Source organism: Xenopus laevis, chromosome 1L, assembly GCF_017654675.1.
Source record: "Xenopus laevis strain J_2021 chromosome 1L, Xenopus_laevis_v10.1, whole genome shotgun sequence".
NCBI classification, from domain to species: domain Eukaryota; kingdom Metazoa; phylum Chordata; class Amphibia; order Anura; family Pipidae; genus Xenopus; species Xenopus laevis.
This window is the reverse complement of record NC_054371.1, coordinates 52,792,399-52,812,327: the sequence shown is the minus strand read 5'-3', so window position 1 is coordinate 52,812,327 and position 19,929 is coordinate 52,792,399. Positions and strand designations below refer to the sequence as shown.

General features: G+C 38.7%; 1 protein-coding gene across 7 annotated transcripts in view; it reads left to right on the top strand.

Moving 5' to 3' along the window:
* Positions 1-19,929, top strand: part of clcn3.L (chloride channel, voltage-sensitive 3 L homeolog) — a 58,290-nt gene that overhangs the window by 36,588 nt on the left and 1,773 nt on the right. For 5 of the 7 annotated variants that reach the window (XM_018230846.2, XM_018230850.2, XM_018230842.2 and 2 more), the window contains 7 exons: positions 2,733-2,939; positions 3,959-4,039; positions 5,108-5,653; positions 8,593-8,773; positions 10,755-11,153; positions 12,527-12,743; positions 16,697-16,772. In XM_018230846.2, coding sequence (XP_018086335.1) covers positions 2,733-2,939; positions 3,959-4,039; positions 5,108-5,653; positions 8,593-8,773; positions 10,755-11,153; positions 12,527-12,743; positions 16,697-16,772 — 1,707 coding nt within the window. The remainder of the gene's footprint in view (positions 1-2,732; positions 2,940-3,958; positions 4,040-5,107; positions 5,654-8,592; positions 8,774-10,754; positions 11,154-12,526; positions 12,744-16,696; positions 16,773-19,929) is intronic. The other 2 variants (XM_018230868.2, XM_018230876.2) reach the window with 1 other exon arrangement.

The following is a 19,929-nucleotide window of genomic DNA, read 5'->3' as shown; positions in this document are numbered from 1 at the left end:
TTCCAGGGCCAGCATGCCATTTAAGTTCCTTAAAGGTATACTGTCATAGTCATGTTTTTTTCAAAATGCATCAGTTAATAGTGCTGCTCCAGCAGACTTCTGCACTGAAATCTTTTTTATTGTCAGTTTCCCTGATAAATTTCATTCACTTTTTACTGCTGTACTGCAAGTTGGAGTGATATCTTCCCCCCCCCCCAGCAGCCTTACAACAGCACAATGGGAAGGTAACCAGATAACCGCTCCCTGGTAGATCTATGAACAGCACCCAATAGTAGAAATCCAGGTCCCACTGTGATACATTCAGTTACATTGAGTAGGAGAAACAGCAGCCTGCCAGAAAGCAGTTCCATTCTAAAGTGGCTTTTTCTGAGATCACATGACCAGGCAAAATGACCTGAGATGGCTGCCTACACACCAATATTATAAATTAATAAAATACTTTCTGGTTCAGGAATGAAATTTTATATTGTAGAGTGAAATATTGGCAGTGTAAACAGTGTTATTTAGAAATAAAATGACACCATAAAAATTGTGACAGAATCCCTTTAAAGTGCTGTGTACCATTCCTCAGTGGTATGTGCTGTAACTAGGGTTGCCACCTTTTCTGGGAAAAAATACCGGCCTTCCTATATATTTATCTTTTTTCCCTATTAATAACATTGGAATTAGCCATAATTTTTACCGGCCAGGCCGGTAAAATACCGGCCAGGTGGCAACCCTAGCTGTAACCTGATGGCGCTTTCTGGAAGAGATGCAGCAAGCAGCTTTTTTCTCAGTAAATGATACACAGTTATTTTATGTCATCTACAGCAGTTAGGACCATGCAGACTGCCCTTGTTTCTTGGAAACCATTACCTTTATAAATATATATTTTTATAGCAGTGATGGTAGCTATACGGGATATTGCAGGATTTGGTGGTTGATTTATGGTTCAGTATACTATTATAGAATTAAATGCTGTCTCATAATACTTTATTGGCTTTCTGGAAAGACCTGTAGTCAATAATATGTATATCATGGTGGCACATGTTTGTTACTGGTCCTTTAAAGCCTGGTATGTCTGTAAGCAGAGGGTGTCGTTAAAAGCAACTACTTCTGTTGCTGTGGTTCATTGGAGCGGAACCGTAAGAAGTGGTGCTGCTACTGTAACTAACTAACTAACTCCTCCAGCTTTGCTGAGCTTGAGGCAGAAGATATTAACTTTAGTGAATCCAGTCCTGTCCACGAATGGTACCAGTGCCTTCTTTTCCTGTTTTATGTACTAAAAGGGTTAGATTTTGTTCAGTTTTTTTCCACATCCTTGTTTCAGTTTCTAAAATAACTGCATTTGTATAACTGATTTGCATTTGTTGAACTCATTGGCAAGGAGCCTGAAGGGGCAGCTGTAATGTGTCTTAACCCCCTGAAACAAGGTCATTTGAGTAGCAAAGCAGTAAAGCTCACTGGGGGTCATTTATCAACACTGGGCACATTTGCCCATGAGCAGTAACCCATGGTAACCAATCAAATTGCTGCATTCACTGTTCTGCTTGCAGCTGGTTTCAAAAAGCTAATCACTGATTGGTTGCTATAGGTAACTGCCCATGGGCAAATTTGCCCAGTGTTGATAAATGAGCCCCACTACTGTGTTTCCCTGCCATGTACAGATATGCAGTATCGCTCTGTATCAGTAACCAGCCACATGGGCATCTAGATTACCCAGCATAGCCCTTATCTAAACAAGCTATATCAGTGCTCCAGTAGAGAACAAGGGAATCCTATTCTTAAATACTTTAATAGTATTATTAATTTGTCAGGGAGACTGATCTGTGCTAGGGTCTTCTGGTTCAGGTTTAAAAGGTGTCTTGGGGTAAGGTCACACTGTGAGATTCGGGGAGATTTAGTCGCCCAGCGACTAATCACCTTTTCTTTGGGGCGCATAATCTCCCGGAACTGCTTCTCCCTGTATTCCGCCTACGGCATGGCACTCGCGGCTCTTCGTTTTCCGAAGTTGCCCGAAGTTTCCTCGCCAGCGCCAGATGACTAAATCTCCCCGAATCTCACAGTGTGACCTTACCCTTAGGGTGGTGGCACACAGAGATTTAGTCAGCAAGAATGCGAATCGCCGGTGGGATGTCATAAGCCTCGCTTCAGAAACCAGATCAAATATAATAATGGGTGCAACTGGTGCAGAACTTATTTAATAAAAGCTATTGTCCATACAACCTTTTTCTCTGGACAAAAGTTGTATGTGTTGCCATTTAAGAAACTTACTTTTCCAGAATATAATATATTCCAGAGGATGCCTTGTAAATATTATAAAAGGTGAACAGTGTAGTTGCTTTTAAATGGCATTTAAAGCCAACAAACAAAAATAATCAATGATGGCAGGTTATTGTGTGCGGAGTAAATGTACACACTGGTCAGTTACTGTGAATTCACTGCCTCCAATCTGACCCCCCCCCCCCCCCATAACGCTGACCCTGGGTAGAATCCTCTGCTTAAACAGCTTAAATTCTTGAAAGTGTTGCTTCCTCTTGTGCAGCGTTTGTCTTGTGGTACGGACTTCCTGTATGTTCTTTCCTGGATCTATGATTAAAAAGTATTTTTACAAGAGGACACAGCCTAGTTTTATTTTTATACCATAAAAATATATTGTAACTTAATTTGGGACACTGATCAGAAAACAATAAAGCCACTGGAAGCTTTCTGCTACTTTTTCTGCAGTAACCATTTATTTTTTTTGTTCCTAGATTAAAACTATTTTAAGTGGATTCATCATCCGAGGATACCTGGGAAAGTGGACATTAATGATAAAAACTGTCACACTGGTTCTTGCTGTGGCCTCAGGTTTAAGTTTAGGGAAAGAAGGACCATTAGTACATGTTGCATGCTGTTGTGGCAACATATTTTCCTACCTGTTTCCCAAGTACAGCACTAATGAGGCAAAGAAAAGAGAGGTAAGTCCATCTTTGGTACACACTTAAATGGCATAAATTCTTATGTACCCCTTGCTATTAAATATTAGGATAGTAGAAGTCAAGGGAGTCTCCTGACATTTATACAGATCATAGAACCGTATATTGACTTCATATATCCTTATATTTTGGAGAAAAGGGTGCATTATTCATTATAATACATAATGAGATGTATATGTTGAATAGTGGACTGAGATACGAGGAGCTGTTTATAGGCCTGCCTGTCATTCCCAAACTAGCTATATAAAGAAAAAGATGAAAGGTACACAGGCATATTTAAGATGCCGATTCACCCCCTTCAGACCGATTCAACAGCATATCTGCCTCTGTATGTAGCCCTTCAACGGGCTTACTCAACCGATATCTGGTCAAAAAGGGGACATATGTTGAGCAGGCAGGTTTGATTTTCCTGTTAGATGTAGGACCGCATCTTCACTTTGATGTGGTCCTCGATCCGACAGCTGGCATAGTGGAAATTGTAATCCAAGAGCCAAAAGATCAGATCAGTCTAATATTGCCCACCTCAAACTGGTCATATTGGTGAAATAACCTCTAGTTTTGCCAGTTTTACTCCTAGTCACTAGTTTGTGATCTGTTTATAGGTAAATAAACATCCAAACATTTGGCTACAGTGTTTGTATTATTCATTGTCGAACACTGTATAATTGCTATTATCTTCTACACTGCAGCCACTGGTGTCACATCACTGCATGTTCTGCATAAGGGGATTACCTGATCAGTCCATAAATTTAAGCATAGCTTCATCAGCAAAGTTTGTGAGGGGGGAAATGCAGCAGTAATTTGTATCTGTATATGTGTTGCTCTCTAACCTTACCCAGAGGCAAATAAAGGATACATTTATTGCTTGTAATGCTCATGCATTATGAAGGCCTAGGCAAGCGATCAAATAAAATACTGTCCTTAAAGCATAATGATTGCCTATAGATTTCTGTAAGTTGTTCCACTTTTAATTCACAGGTTCTATTTTATTCTTTCCACAGGTTTTGTCAGCAGCATCAGCTGCTGGTGTTTCTGTTGCTTTTGGAGCTCCCATAGGTGGTGTACTTTTTAGCCTGGAAGAGGTAAAATATAGTAATGTTTTTTTTTGGAAAATAGTTCAGATTTCATCCAGTCCAGTAGTAATATAGTATTACATTTCCTGGAGCAGATTGGTTAAATCTAATTCCTGACTGTCCCAGTGTTACTCACATGTTTTTGTAATTACTCCCACATTCCTGAAAAAACAAAAATAAAATAAAATAATAAATAATTAAAAAATAAATTAATAATAATAATAATAATAAAATATATATATATATATATATATATATATATATATATATATATACATACATACACACACACACACTCACAGGATTTGTACAAAAGCAGGATAAAAAAGAAAAAAAAAAGGTTTATGTGTATGGACGAATTGTACAAAGCCTGTGGATGCCATCACTTTATACGTTCTTACGTTCTACTAATTATTTACGCATGAGCAACTGTTTTCAGGTTGTGCAGCCCACACACGCTGTTATATATATATATATATATATATATATATATATATATATATATATATATACAGTATATATGTGTGTGTGTATATATATATATATATATATATATATATATATATACAAAAAAATTGTAGAACGCCTCCTGCACTCACTTATCTGGGTTTGTTGCCCTGGTGCTAACAGAATATATGTATAAAAATCGAATGAATGCTGTTGCACAACAGGGTCTTGCAAAAAAAGTAATTATTTATTGTTGCACAGATCGACGTTTCGACCCTCACTGGGGCCTTTGTCAAGATCTTGACAAAGGCCCCAGTGAGGGTCGAAACGTCGATCTGTGCAACAATAAATAATTACTTTTTTTTTTTTTTTTGCAAGACCCTGTTGTGCAACAGCATTCATTCGATTTTTATATATATATATATATATATATATATATATATATATATATATATATATATATATATATATATATATATATATATATATATATATATATATATATTGAATAACATTTGTCTTGTTTTAGCTGCTCTATCTCCAAAGTATCAAAGAGGTACCAACACTGGGCTGTATGTTTTAGTATATATATATTTAATTGAAGCTTTGTTGTTTTTCTGCTTATTACAGGTAAGCTACTACTTCCCTTTAAAGACATTGTGGAGATCATTCTTTGCAGCCTTAGTAGCAGCATTTGTTCTAAGGTCAATCAACCCTTTCGGGAACAGCCGTCTTGTCCTTTTCTATGTAGAGTATCACACCCCATGGTATTTGTTTGAACTCATCCCATTTATCCTATTGGGTGTATTTGGAGGACTTTGGGGAGCGTTCTTTATCCGTGCAAACATTGCCTGGTGCAGGAGGCGCAAAACAACCAGGTTTGGGAAGTATCCAGTATTGGAGGTTATCATCGTGGCAGCCATCACAGCAGTTATTGCTTTTCCCAATCCGTACACACGTTTTAACACCAGCCAGCTGATAAAGGAGTTATTCACAGATTGTGGGCCTCTAGAATCCTCTTCTTTGTGTGACTATAAAAACGATATGAACAGCAGCAAAATTGTGGACGATATACCTGACCGCCCTGCAGGGACTGGGGTGTACTCGGCAATCTGGCAGTTGTGCTTGGCTCTGGTGTTCAAGATTATTATGACCGTCTTCACTTTTGGCATTAAGGTAAATAATGTGTGAGTGGTTAATATCCTAATGCACACAGGTATTAAAACATTTCACATCATTACTCATTGCTAGCCACATAAAATGAATATGAATTAATTGTAAAGAATCTAGATACATGTTACCTCCATAATAAATTGACCCCAGGCAACAATATAGATTAGAAAAAGCCATAATACAGAGCACTTTAGCATATTTACTTTATCAAAGAGAAACACACATTAATAAATCCAACTGCTAGTGATAAACTGAAATCGAATCCAACTTTCATACAACTATTAGCGCAGCTGGTTGGATCAGACAGTGCCACAAGTGCCACAAGCCATTAACTTTATGTTTAGACAAATAAGAAAAATATGGATTTTTTTTTCAATTAAACAGACAGAATACATTTCTAATATGTTGTATTTATTTTGCTCAAACTAAACAGAGCTTATATGGGTATATACTGCACACAGATCGTGTGGTAAATACTGTGTATATATTTGACACTTGTAGTTGAATAGAGTAGATAAACCAAGCTGTAGGACTAGTACTGAAATGCTAATGTGATTAAATAGGAAGGTGGAGGATTAAACATTCCTTGCTGAGGACAATAGAGACTTGCGACCTGAATAATCATTTTGTAGACTTTATTGTTCTTCTTTTTTTCAAATAAATAAAATCTTGAGTGTAACACGTCATAGTGGCAAGCACTTGTGATTAGGTCAGTGAGCTGTTCTAGTGTTCTAGTGCTTATTAGGAAAGAAAACAGGGTAAAAAAATGGCACTTCAATTAAAACCATAACCTTTATTACTCAAATGAATACAGTGTTTAAAATAAAAAACCTTAGGGGGCACATTTACTAAGGGTCGAATATCCAGGGTTAATTAACCCTGGAAAGTAAAATCCTTCGACTTTGATATTTTGATATACCGCATTTACTTCAATCGAACGATTAAATCCTTCTAAACAACTAATCGAAAGGATTTTCCTTCGATCAGAAATTACTCAGAAAGCTTATGGGGAAGGTCCCCATAGGCTAACATTGGTGCTCGGTAGGTTGTAGGTGGCGAAGTTGGTAATCAAAGTTTTTTTTAAAGAGACAGTACTTCGACTATCGAATGGTCGAATAGTCCAACGTGTTTTAGTTTGAATCGTTCGATTCGAAGTCGAAGTAGCCAATTTGATGGTCGAAGTAGCCAAAAAAAACTTCGAAATTCTACTTTATTCATTCTATACTTCACTCGAGCTTAGTAAATGTGCCCCTAAGTATGTATGACATGGTTATGTGTATAGCCTAATGTACATAGTAGACTACATTCAGAGTTATAGTTTAAGTTTAAAATACAGTCATTCCATGTCTGTCTGCATCTAACCTTTAGACAAAATGCAACTCCTCTCTTACTATGTTCCATGAAGTGTTGGAATTTGGGGCTTAAAGTGCCTCTGCTTTCTGTAGTAGGTGGTGCACAGGTTGTCTCCAAACCAGAGTGACTTTAAGTGTATTGCCACCAGGACTGTGGAGTCGGTACATAAATCCTTCAATTCTGACTCTACAGTTTATGGTACATCCAACTCCTGTGTTTTTAAAGGAAAACTAAAAACCCCAAAAACTGAAAGTGTAAAAAAGCAATTAAAATATAATGTACTGTTGCTCTGCACTGGTAAAACGGGTGTGTTGCTTCAGAAAGACTACTATAGTTTATATAAATAAGCTGCTGTGTAGCCATGGGGGCAGCCATTCAAGCTGGAAAAAAAGGCACAGGTTATATAGCACATAACAGATAAGCCCTGTCCAGTACAATGGTGTTTTATCTGTTATGTGCTATGTAACCTGTGGCTTTTTTCCCAGCTTGAATGGCTGCCCCCATGGCTACACAGCAGCTTGTTTATAAACTATAGTAGTCTTTATGAAGCAAACGCACAGCTTTTGCCAGTGTATGCTAACAGCACATATATGTTAATTATTTAAAAAAAAACTTTCATTTGCTGGTAATTTTGTTCCTTTATTATACTAATATAATGTCCATGTTGATTGAAAGAAGTTAATTACACAACATGCAAGGCATTTTATCACTGCTAAAGCTCAAAAATATAAACCATATCCTTTGGTAATTCTAAACCAAAATCAAAGTTAAACTACAAAAACCAAAAACTATTGGAAAACCTAAAACAACTTATACTGTATATCAATTGAACCTGGCATATAGCTGTAGAATAGCTGCTAAATACAATCCAAAATGAAGTATTGTTCTTAAGGTGGCCATAGACTCAAAGATCCGCTCGTTTGGCGACATCGCCAAATGAGCGGATCTTTCCCCGATATGCCACTAACTGCATGGCTATATCGGGGGGTAATTCGAACGTTCGGCCGTACGGCCGAACGATCGAATTACGATGCGCCAAGGGGCTCCGACGGGTCGGTCAGGTAAAAATCCAACCTTCCAGATCGATATCGTGGCCAGATATCAATCGGGAAGACCTGTCGGAAGCCCCCATACACGTGCAGATAAGCTGTCAAATCGGCAGCTTTATCTGCCCGTGTATGGCCACCATTAGAAACAGAATTGCTTCTGCCATATCGTCCTTCATAGAAGCTCTTAAACCTGAGTTGATTATTTTCAGGGCTTGTATTAAAGTTATTAGGAGTTGAAGTTGGTACGTTTTTGGTGACTCCCAACTCCACAGCTTTGACTGCCACACCAACTGATGTTCAATTCAAGCAGTGCACAAAAATTTTTAGGCCAGGGTACACTACAAATTTTGGTATTTTGTGAGAAAATACATAATTTTGTACTATCTGCCCCCAAAGATTGTGCTCAAAGGGTATTGGTATTGGTATCTGGAATACACAGTATAGATATTCCGTTCAAAATAACGCAAGGAACTTGTAGGGTTCTTAGAGCACACAGCAGGCAATCCTTCTTTAATTTTACATAATTTTGCTCTGTTTTAGGTCCCTTCAGGCCTGTTTATCCCAAGCATGGCGATTGGTGCCATAGCAGGGCGTATTGTGGGAATTGCAGTGGAACAACTGGCTTATTATCATCATGACTGGTTCAAGGAGTGGTGTGAAGTGGGAGCTGACTGTATAACTCCTGGGCTATATGCTATGGTTGGTGCTGCTGCATGTCTAGGTATGTAATTCACCCGAAAACAGTGCAATACACTTTACCTATTAATATAATACATAGGCAATTCATTATATTTGTATAAACTCTCTTTCTCTTTATAAATATCCATCAATATCTGCATCTTGTGCTCTTCAGCACTGATCTGAATCCTATTTGTCAGTGATGTCTTGCCATGATTCTGGTATATGTTGCCATTATTCTATTATGTGTTGCCCTAGCCTGTTATGTATTCCTACAGGCAACTTCTGTTAACTTCTGCTTACAGTGTTTGGAGTGCCACAATCCACTTGAAGCATAATATAGGAACAGTAACATCAAAAAATGAAAGTGTTTTAGGGCAGAGACACACGTTCAGATTCGTGGAGTTTAGTCGCCCAGCGACAAATCTCCTCTTCTTTGGGGCGACTAATCTCTGACTGAACTGCTTCCGCTGCCTTCCCGCCGGCTAGAATGTAAATCGCCCGCCGGATGACACTCGTATCGATACGTTTTCCAAAGTCGCCCGAAGTTGCCTCTTCGGACAACTTCGGAAAACGAAGCAATCCAAGTTTCATCCCACCGGTGATTTACATTCAAGCCGACGGGAAGGCAGTTCGGGAGATTAGTCGACCCGAAGAAGAGGGGATTTGTCACCCGGCGACTAATCTCCCTGAATCTAACCGTGTGTCTCTCTGCCCTAAAAATAATAAAAATATAATGCAGTGTTGCCCTGCACTGGTAAAACTGTTGTGTTTGTTTCAGAAACACTACTATAGTTCATATAAACAAGCTGCTGTGTAGCAATAGGGGCAGCCATTCAAAGGAGAAAAGGCTCAGGTTACATAGCAGATTGCAGATAAACTCTGTAGAACATAATGGTGTTATCTATTATCCACTAATGCCATATAGCCTTTTTTCAATTTCCGACCATTGCTACAGAGCAGCTTATTGATATGAACTATAGTAGTGTTTCTGCAGCAAACACATGCATGTTTTACCAGTGCAGGGCTAGAGTACTTGATATGTTCAATAATTTAAAACACTTTTTAGGTGTTACTGTTCCTTTGTGGGTGAAGACACAGAGCTACTAGTAGCAGCTACTGATGGCTACAAAATAGACAATAGTAATAATTGACTTTAATAAGACAATAGATTGTATTCTAGCAGAGGCAATTCTTAGTATTGTCTATGGCAGGGTATTTTGTAGCCACAAAAATTAGCTGCTACTAGTATCTCTATACTCAGGAGACCAGCCTTAAAACATTGGTCATATGTGATTAAATTAAAGTATGCGATAGGTTAAATTTAAATACATACAAAATCTATCCTTTTTATTTTATTAGTAATTAAACTCAGCACTTACCCTAAGGTGCCTTGAGCCTTTCCCCTAGAGAAGGGGATATCCTTCCCCCTCCCCCACCATGAAATGCAGATATTTGCAGCAGTAAAAATCTTCAATAAGGACAGCTGCTGCGCATTCCTGAACACTATCCAGCAGCCAATAGGACCAATCCTGTGTAAGTAAAGGATTGTGGCCCATAATTGCTCCTTAGTGCATAAAACCAGTGCTATTCTTACTTGTTACAGATCTCTGCAATTATGCTTCACCAAAAGATCAGGTGAGTGCTGAGTTTAATTATTAATAAAATTAATTGGATTGATTACCGCTACATGAATCTAGTGTGTAGCAATTTTGGTGGAACTGGGCAAAAGGTGAACATCTCCTTTAACTTTGGATTTCTTCCTTTACCGCTCTGTCGTTTTATTTATTACTATTCCACTGATTTTTGTACCTCATTAGAATGGCATATACCACATGACATACCATAGATGTGTACCAGGCACATACCTATTCATCAGTTTTTTAGTACGGTAGGTCTTCTTAAAACAGGCTCAGCATTTCAGCTTTAGATATCCCCCAGTAGTTTTTATGTGTTCTGATTTTAAAACATATATCAATGGGAAATTGATATATTTATACCTTATACAATATTTTTCCCTTTAGGTGGTGTGACACGGATGACAGTCTCTCTTGTAGTCATAGTATTTGAGCTAACTGGGGGCCTTGAATATATTGTCCCCCTTATGGCGGCAGTGATGACCAGTAAGTGGGTTGGGGATGCCTTTGGAAGGGAAGGTATATATGAAGCTCATATACGGCTCAATGGATATCCATTTTTGGATGCCAAGGAGGAATTCACACATACAACTCTGGCTCGTGATGTGATGAGACCAAGAAGAACCGATCCTCCATTGGCTGTTCTAACTCAAGATAATATGACGGTTGATGATGTTGAAAGTCTCATCAATGACACCAGCTACAATGGCTTCCCTGTCATCATGTCTAAGGAGTCACAGCGCCTCGTGGGATTTGCTCTGAGAAGAGATTTGACATTAGCCATAGGTAAGGATGATTTTTTGTGAGCACATCGTACTGTGAATAGTTTTTTCTTAGTTCCTAAAAACTACTACTACTACTACAACTAACAACACAGATTTGCACCTGTAAGACCCTAGGTCTGTTAAAGAGAAACTGCAATTCACTGCTTATATTAGAATTAAATAAAACATCTTCACTTATCACAGTGTTTTGTAACATGTTTGTCAGATGACCAGTTATGTGCCTCGTTTTAATGTAAAACTATACCCCCCGAACAAAGTAAGCCTCTATAAAAATACATTGGATAAATCAGTCCATATGTGAAACCCTGTTTCATGTAAATAAACCATTTTCATAATAACAGGTATGGAATCCATTATCCAGAAACCCATTATCCGGAAAGCTCCTCATTACAGAAAGGCCTTCTCCCATAGACTCCATTTAATTCAGATAATCCAAATTTTTAAAAATGATTTCCTTTCCTTTGTGTAATGATAAAACAGTACTTTGTACTTTATCCAAACTAAGATCTAATTAATCTTTATTGGAAGCAAAACCAGCCTATTGAGTTTATTTAATGTCTATATGATTTTCTAGTAGACTTACGGTATGAATTTTGATGCACACTTTATCACTTGCACACTTAACACATGCAGTGGTGAGTATTTTCAAGCTGTGCACCCGCAGGGATGATTTAGTGGCCTCTTCACCACAGTCAAAAAAGATCCTGAGGTAAAACTGGAAATTAGTTATATAAAATATTTCTAAGGCTGTCCCTTTTGGCATCTGCGCACAGCTTTGATTACTATAAATATATGTGCATTCTTTGGTTAAAGGGAACAATTGCGAAAATGAAAATTTAATATAAGCTTCAGCATAATTAAATAGGAAACTTTCTAAATACAATCAATTAAAAATTCTGTCGTGTTTCTGAAATAATCAATTTTATGTTCACTATTCCTCTCTCAGCATCTGTTTCTCTTCATTCTCTCTTCATGCAGCAGTTGGTGTCAAATATTCTTAGACAGTTAGATCTTATAGGGGGGGGGGGCTCCTTTTGCCTAGAAGATGTATTAGAGCTCACTCTATTAAAATCACCAGAAATCCTGTCTGTCTACATGCAGAAGGCAATTATTTTTTTAGTTTTTGTTTGCACTGGAATCAGTTATTTGAATGAGCTTGAATACATCTGCTAGGAAAGGGAGCCTCCATATAAGATATATTAACTCTAACTGGCAATGGCTATCTGACACCCAACTGTTGCAAGAAGACAGAATGAAGAGAAACAGATGCTGAGAGAGGGATAGTGAACATAAATTTTCGTGATAGTTCCCCTTTAAGAAAAAATAGCTATAACTCCTTTTTCTTTCTTCCTTTACACTTCTCTTTTATTTAAGAAAATGCAAGAAAAAAGCAAGAAGGTATCGTTGGTAGCTCTCGAGTGTGCTTTGCCCAGCACACCCCATCCCTTCCTGCAGAAAGCCCTCGCCCGCTTAAGCTACGCAGCATCCTAGACATGAGTCCTTTCACCGTGACTGACCAGACACCAATGGAAATAGTGGTGGACCTATTCCGTAAGCTGGGGCTCAGACAGTGCCTTGTGACGCACAATGGGTGAGTTACTAAACACTTTCTTCTTGTTTAGACTTCACTGTTTTGGAAGCATCTTTATTGTAAATGGGCAGATATGATTATTGTCAAAAACTCACCTAAAGGCATATGTAATGAAATAATGAGCTCCCTTCCTTCCTGCACTGAAGGTCGGCATTTAAGCCAATGATTAGGCATGCACACCATGGGTCAGTCAGCACTTGCCCTTAAGCAGAGTTTCTGCTACTTTCTCCACCTAATAGTGTGTGCAAGTAGTATCATGGAGTTACCTTAGCAGAATTATGCGCATGGTCCTTGCCATATATTAGCTGTAACTACAGAATCCCTTGAGATTTTACACTATAAATCTTGTATTTAGAGAGATTCAGTCCACATGCCATCTGTCTTGCAAGCATCTAATTACAGGAGATTGCTGGACTGAATGCAGTGGCCTCCTGGAGGCATAATTGTCCCAGCTTTTTCAGCAGCCATAAAAATAGAATGTTTATTTCTCATTTTGTTTTCTTATGAAGCTTCCAAATATATGCTGCTGTTGTTGTTGTTATACAATCCCATGCTATTAATATTATGCAGTAAAGGCTTAATCAGGCAAAGTAATTTGCACAGCAGTTGTTGAAGAACTGAACCCCTTCAGGATATTTTTGCTTAGCAACAGCTGGCTGGCAAATTGCTGCCTATCTCTTGGTGAAAATCATTGGTTGTTTTTTCATACATCAGTAGACCCTCAAGACATCGCATGGCTTGTTTGCTTCTGCTTGCTTTACCAGCATTTCCAGGGGCTTAATCAGATCTAAATGAAGATGTTGCTGTGACTAACAAGCAAACTGTGCCCCATTTTATGCAGCATGCACTCTTCTGCTCTTCTGTAATATATGAATTCTTGAACACACTGCACATATACTCTACGAAATGTTCCTTATTTTAAAAACTTGTTCTCTCGCAAACATTTTAGTTTAGAATAGCAATCTCCTAACGTTATTAAAAGAATTAGTATCAAATTAAATTTAGTTTTATTTTTAAACATGAACCGCATTAAGTAGCTATAAAGTTGAAATCTTGTTTTGGAAACCTGCCCTCAGGACCACCTCACACAGGAACACTGGTGGCTCAGAAGGTGGTTTGTCAATTCCAACATTCTGTGTTCCTTATAAACCCAGTTGTATGTTTGTTCAAAATACTCGTTATTGGATACTAAGAATATGGCAGGTCTTGCCTAAGCAGTAGTTTTAGACTAAAGAGAGTTCGGCGTAAAAATAAAAACTGTGTAAATAGGCTGTGCAAAATAAAAAAATTTCAATATAATTATATTAAAACATAAAACATTATCTACATTACTTCCTGCATTTCAGTTCTTTAACTCTGAGTTAGTCAGCGACTTGAAGGGGGGCCACATGGTACATATCTGTTCAGTAAGTTTGCAATTGATTCTTAACATTAAGCTCAGATTCAAACAGTTGTGTCCCACCCCTCAAGTCACTGATTGGTTACTGCCTGGTAACCAATCAGTGAAAGCCAAGAGAGTGTAAAGCAGGAAGTAGTGTTCAGGCTATTATGTTAGACATCCACTCACTCCAGCCTTTATACATTACATTTTTGGCTAACTAACTATATTAGAAACATTTTATACTTTACACAGCCTATCTATTTACCCAGTTTTTATTTTTATACTGAACTGTTCCTTTAAGGAGTAAGTGGGAACTTTCCAAGGAGGCCCTGTGCTATTGAAACCTGACCTACCAGTTTGTTTATTTTATAGGTTTGGCCTGTGCTGAATTTTTTAGGCAAGTTTATTTACAATGACCAGACTGGTGTCATATCATATTATGCAGGAAAATATTGAAAAATATGTAGTGCTGTTATTTGCAACACAATGGCAAACAAAACAAGAACTGTTTTCTTCACATCACTTTAGGCAGCTTATATGAGAGTGACATTGTATAGATATCTTTAGGTCAATTACAGATTAATGCAAGACTATGAAAAGCAAGGTTCATTTTATGTCATAGGAAGAAGTAACAAATAGCAAAGCCCTAACAACTGGATAGGGCGCATGATCAGAAATGTCTGACACCCGAAGAACCTAATAAAAGCTTGCTTCAGCCAAAAAAAAAACCTTGTAAAGGTTTGTATAGAGGACCAAGTAAACAAGTAGCTGCTCTGTAAAACATTAGTTGCCCTTAAAGGAACAGTTCAGTATGAAAATAAAACCTGTGTAAATAGATAGGCTGTGCAAAATACAACATGTTTCTAATATAGTTAGTTAGCCAAAAATGTTATGTGTAAAGGCTGGAGTGACTGGATGTCTAATATAATAGCCAGAACACTACTTCCTGCTTTTCAGCTCTCTAACTTTGAGTTAGTCAGTGACTTGAAGGGGGGCCACTTGGGACATATCTGTTCAGTGAGTTTGCAATTGATCCTCAGCATTCAGCTCAGATTCAAAAGCAACAGATATGACCCATGTGGCCTCCCCTCAAGTCTCTGATTGGTTACTGCCTGGTAACCAGGGTATCCAGTCAGTGTAAACCAAGAGAGCTGAGAAGCAGGAAGTATTCTGGTGTTCTGGCTATTTTGTTAGACATCCAGTCACTCCAGCCTTTATACATTACATTTTTGCCTAACTAACTATATTAGAAACATAATTAATTTAGCACAGCCTATCTATTTACCCAGTTTTTATTTTTACACTAAACAATTCCTTTAATGTAGTCTCAGACCAAATAATGTGTGCTGTCACTTTAAAAGTTAGCAAATGGTCCCTAATGTGATAAGGTCTAGAGAGAGTACCCAGATCAGTACAGAGTAAACTCGGAAGCCTTTAGGCCCTTCTTGGAAAGAGGGCTTCTTGTGAAGCCATGAGATGAGGAAACTGCCTTCCAACAACTTTTGGAAGGCAGTCTAGTACCAGCCTGATTTTGTTTTGAATATCAAATATGGCAACTGACAGGAAAGGCAGCCACGCTTTGTGCAGAGATGAGAGGAGGACAGATGTTGATAAGTGAGCTGCCACCATCTCCAATTCTGACAGTCTGGACCAGCCTTCTTTTGCAAACTGTTACGTTCTCCCAAATTTGAAGAGTGCCTTTTCCAATGGCATTTTTTAGATCTTTTTTTTAGCATTTAACCATTGCTGGGTGCTCAGGAACATTGTCCTGATGGAGGATCCATGATCTGCAGATGAGTCCAGCTTTTTGACACAGAGTTGAATATTGAGCTCCAAAAACTGTTGGACCTTGTGTCCAAATGTCAGCTGAATCTGTCTGGCAGTTTATTCTGGCAGAGATGATGCATTAAAAAAAGGGCAAAGATTTCGGTATTTTTTATGCCGTAATTACATCTTTGTATGTTACAAGTAGTCTACAGCTGGCCATGCACTGAAAGATCCACGCGTGTAGCAAAAAAAGAAGATCTTATTTGGTCACAGAGGTTTTATACAGACCTGTAAGTGACAAGATCCTTACCAATTGGATTTCAAACTGGTCAATAGATACCTGGAAGGTTCCCTGAATCAATATCCGTTGGGCAGGCTGTTGTTTTGGTCTCATATATGGGCCAACTCTGTCTGGAGTGACCACACCAGTAGTAAATATTTGCCAATGTATTGGCATCTTAATATGTAACCTGTTGTTGTATTTGCTTCTGTTTAATAATTCCTTACATTAAATTTGCTGATGTCTACTTTGGTCAGCAGAGTTTAGTGGGGGGGGGGGGGTATTATGCACAGTGTGTTGCTGAGCATTCTTACCCTTGTTAATTGTGACATCCCATTACACTAAACATGCTAGGCTTTTTTTTTTCCTACTTAGCTAATTTTGGGGGCTAAACTATCTGTTGTTCCAATCATTATCATCATTTCATCCACTTCCACATTGTCATTATTTTCTGTTGTGTCACTGTTTTTTTTTTTTCCATTTGTAGTTCAAACTCAGTTATTAGCATAACATAATCTGTTTCAGGACTGTCTTGGGGATCATCACAAAGAAGAACATATTAGAACTTCTCGAGCACCTAAAGCAGCACGTGGAACCCTTGGTGATTAGACAAACCACATTTAATCTATAGACACTATTTAGAGGGCAGGAAGCATGAAACTTGGAAACTGTTATTAGAGATGGCAAAGTCAGCTGAGCTGTGGCACCCTCTATCATTAAAAGCTTAGTCTTTCTATATTCTAAATGTTAAAACATTTCCATTACTTCCTACTAATAGAAACACATATTGCATTGACTGTCCGGGTACCTGGACTATAGGAAGAGCTGGTAGGCAGCAGGATTTAGCTTTATTCAAGGTTATGATTGCCTCTTTCACTTGCATCTTCTCAGTCTGTCATTTCAAGTATATATTTCCTTAGCTGAACCAAACTCTTCCATCTTTGGCCACTTTGCTGTTGCAGCCTCAGTATATGGATATGTACTAATGGATGCTGGAAGTAGAAATATAAAGTACCATGAGCTTTATTATAGTAAACCACAATCTTTCTGCAATCATCTGTTAGTAGGGACACTTGATTGTACTTTAATGTTAAGTATCTTTCCCCAATAAATACCCTCTATAACGGCACCCGTAAAACACATGATGAGCCTTTCAATGGTGAGCCAACATTTTCCCTATAATGCAGCGATGGGCTTGGTGCTTTATGCAATGTCCAGCTTGTGACCACCCAGCAGCTTTCTAACAGAACCTCCCAGGGTCCTGAGAGTTGAAGTTGGTTTTCTGTGCCATTGAATGGGGGAATGCTAGTCATATAGGTCCAAAGTAAGGTAATCGCCTGCTTCAAAATGATATTCTTGATGGCTTCCCTCTGGCAGCCTGCTATTCTTTCCAGTATCACAGCCCTACTGCTGTAGGGTTTATGCCCTTTGTATAAAGCAGAGCTAGTGGTTAGTGTAATGGCACCTCATAGTGTATCTGGAATAACTGCTTATATGGGTACGGGGCACCCAGCCTTCTATAACCGCTGCAGTAGCAATTAGGCTAGGGCAAGAGGGGGCAGAAATCAGCCTACTGAAATCTATCCGCACCTGACCGCTAGCCGAATCTTGTCCAAACGCAAAGTCTCTCCGCTGAGTCGGACGAGAGCAGACAAGAAGATTTGACTAGCAGTCGTTAGCTGAAATTAGCCGGTTTTCGGCAGGCTGCTTTCTGCCCCATCTCGCCCTAGCCTTAGCTGTTCTCCACAGGTCGAGAACCAGATGCCCGCTTCTGTTCTGCTCCTGCTCTGCCTGCACCTGGAAGCATTGTTTACGCTCGGGTGCATGAAGGCACGGCGGATTTCGGCACCGAAACGCAACATTTTGCATTTTGTGTTAAAATCGTCCCACAGTTGTAAAAGGCAAGTAGGGCAGTGGATTCACCGCCTTTTGGAGGTTCTACAGTGTTAACATTGTCTGGCCCTAGCCTAACACAGCAGCTATCACATTGGCTCAGTACCTTCCAGATGAGCGAATGCTGTCATGCATCTTTCTGATCAGATAAAGCTTATACTGGGACCCAAATTCATTACCATCAGATATAGTGCCATTCAGCCATATACTTATGGATATACTGTATATTTCAATGTAAACATAAATAGAAAGTTCTCATAATGGTGCTCAGCGTTAGGCAGAGCTTTGCAAATGTAGTTCTAAACATTCAGGCTAGTTTTGGTTGAGGCAGATCAGTATAAGCAGTGTAGCATGGTGCCCTAAATCCACTACCCACTATGGAAATCACACCACCACTTAAGGACTAGGCACACATATCTATCTTTGAAAGCTGTGATACAATTACCCTTTTACACACAAAAGTGAAAGGAGCTTCAGTAACTAGCAGGCCACGGCCACCCAAAAACATGCAAATTGTTTTTATAGTTTCTCTTAAATGCTACGTGCCCCACTACACTAACAGATACCCGCCAATTGTAACTGCTTCTAGTTGGAGAGATGATCCATGCACTCTACTGAAGGGGAAACAAACATAGTGACAATAGGTGTGCATATAAATAACATTTTAGATCCAATAAATTAGTAGAGATCAAGTTGTAGATGCAAGCAATGGATGAATTTCACTTGCTGTAAAAGTATACATTTTTTTATGCATAAAAACCCTTTTCTAATATTTTGCTCCACATCTCGTCACTAATAATCAAATGAAGAGCACATAGGTTAATGGACTGGTTGCCGCAGCTTGCAGCACATAATGGCTACAGGCCAGGATTAACAACATTGCGCTTACTCTGCTCTGTGCTTAGAATCCACAAGACCTTCATGCTTCCTCTCGAAGAATAACAGTACTAACCAAGTAACAAGGGCATCTGCTCGATTCGTTCCACTTTGTGATATTCTCCTGGTTAGCATTCATGCTTTCGGCAACATGGGGAATGGAGATTTCCTTGATTTCTTTGGGAAACGTTGAAATATAAAATTGCAAATATTCCAAACTTTCCCCCCTTTGAACCCTCAAATATTTACACTAAACTGCAGGCATAGCACTTATATTGTCCAACTCTAAATCCCATTACATACATAGCACAAGACAATGCATAAAAGGGGCATTGGAAGAATTGCTGATCTGGAATTCCATTAACCATGTCGAGCAGGAAAATATCACTCACTGTTAATCACAACCTAGTCTCTCTCTCTAGCTCCTTATTGTACCCCCAACCCCTTCCTTCCCTCTCTTACATCTTTTTTTCGGGCACAAAACGTTCATCTCGGAACTGGATTGAAACGCACTGTTATTATTTTTAACACTGGAAGAAATGGCACATGTACAGATGTTCCATTTTCCACACTTGGGGAATTGGCTAAGAAATATTTCGTTCCAGGTCAGGCTTCTGGCTTGCAAATTGATCTTTACAATCTGTGTTTTCTTTGCAATTCTTTGTAGCATTCAACAGTATGTTCTTTATTATTCTGTTTTCCTCACCTTTTATTTGGGTGCCTCTCTGGCTGCTAGGGCCTGGAGCTTTTCTGCAATAAATATACTAAACTTGTTATTCATGGTGGTGGTGGGCTGCTCTTATCATTAAAAGGGAACTATCATGAAAATGAAGATTTAATATAAGCTCCAGCATTCTGAAATAAGCTTTATAAATTCAATAAACTTTATAAATCCAATCACATTTATGTTTACTATCCCTCTCTCAGCAACTGTTTCTCTTCATTCTGTCTTCTTGCAGCAGTTGGGTTGGGTGTCAGATATTCAATTG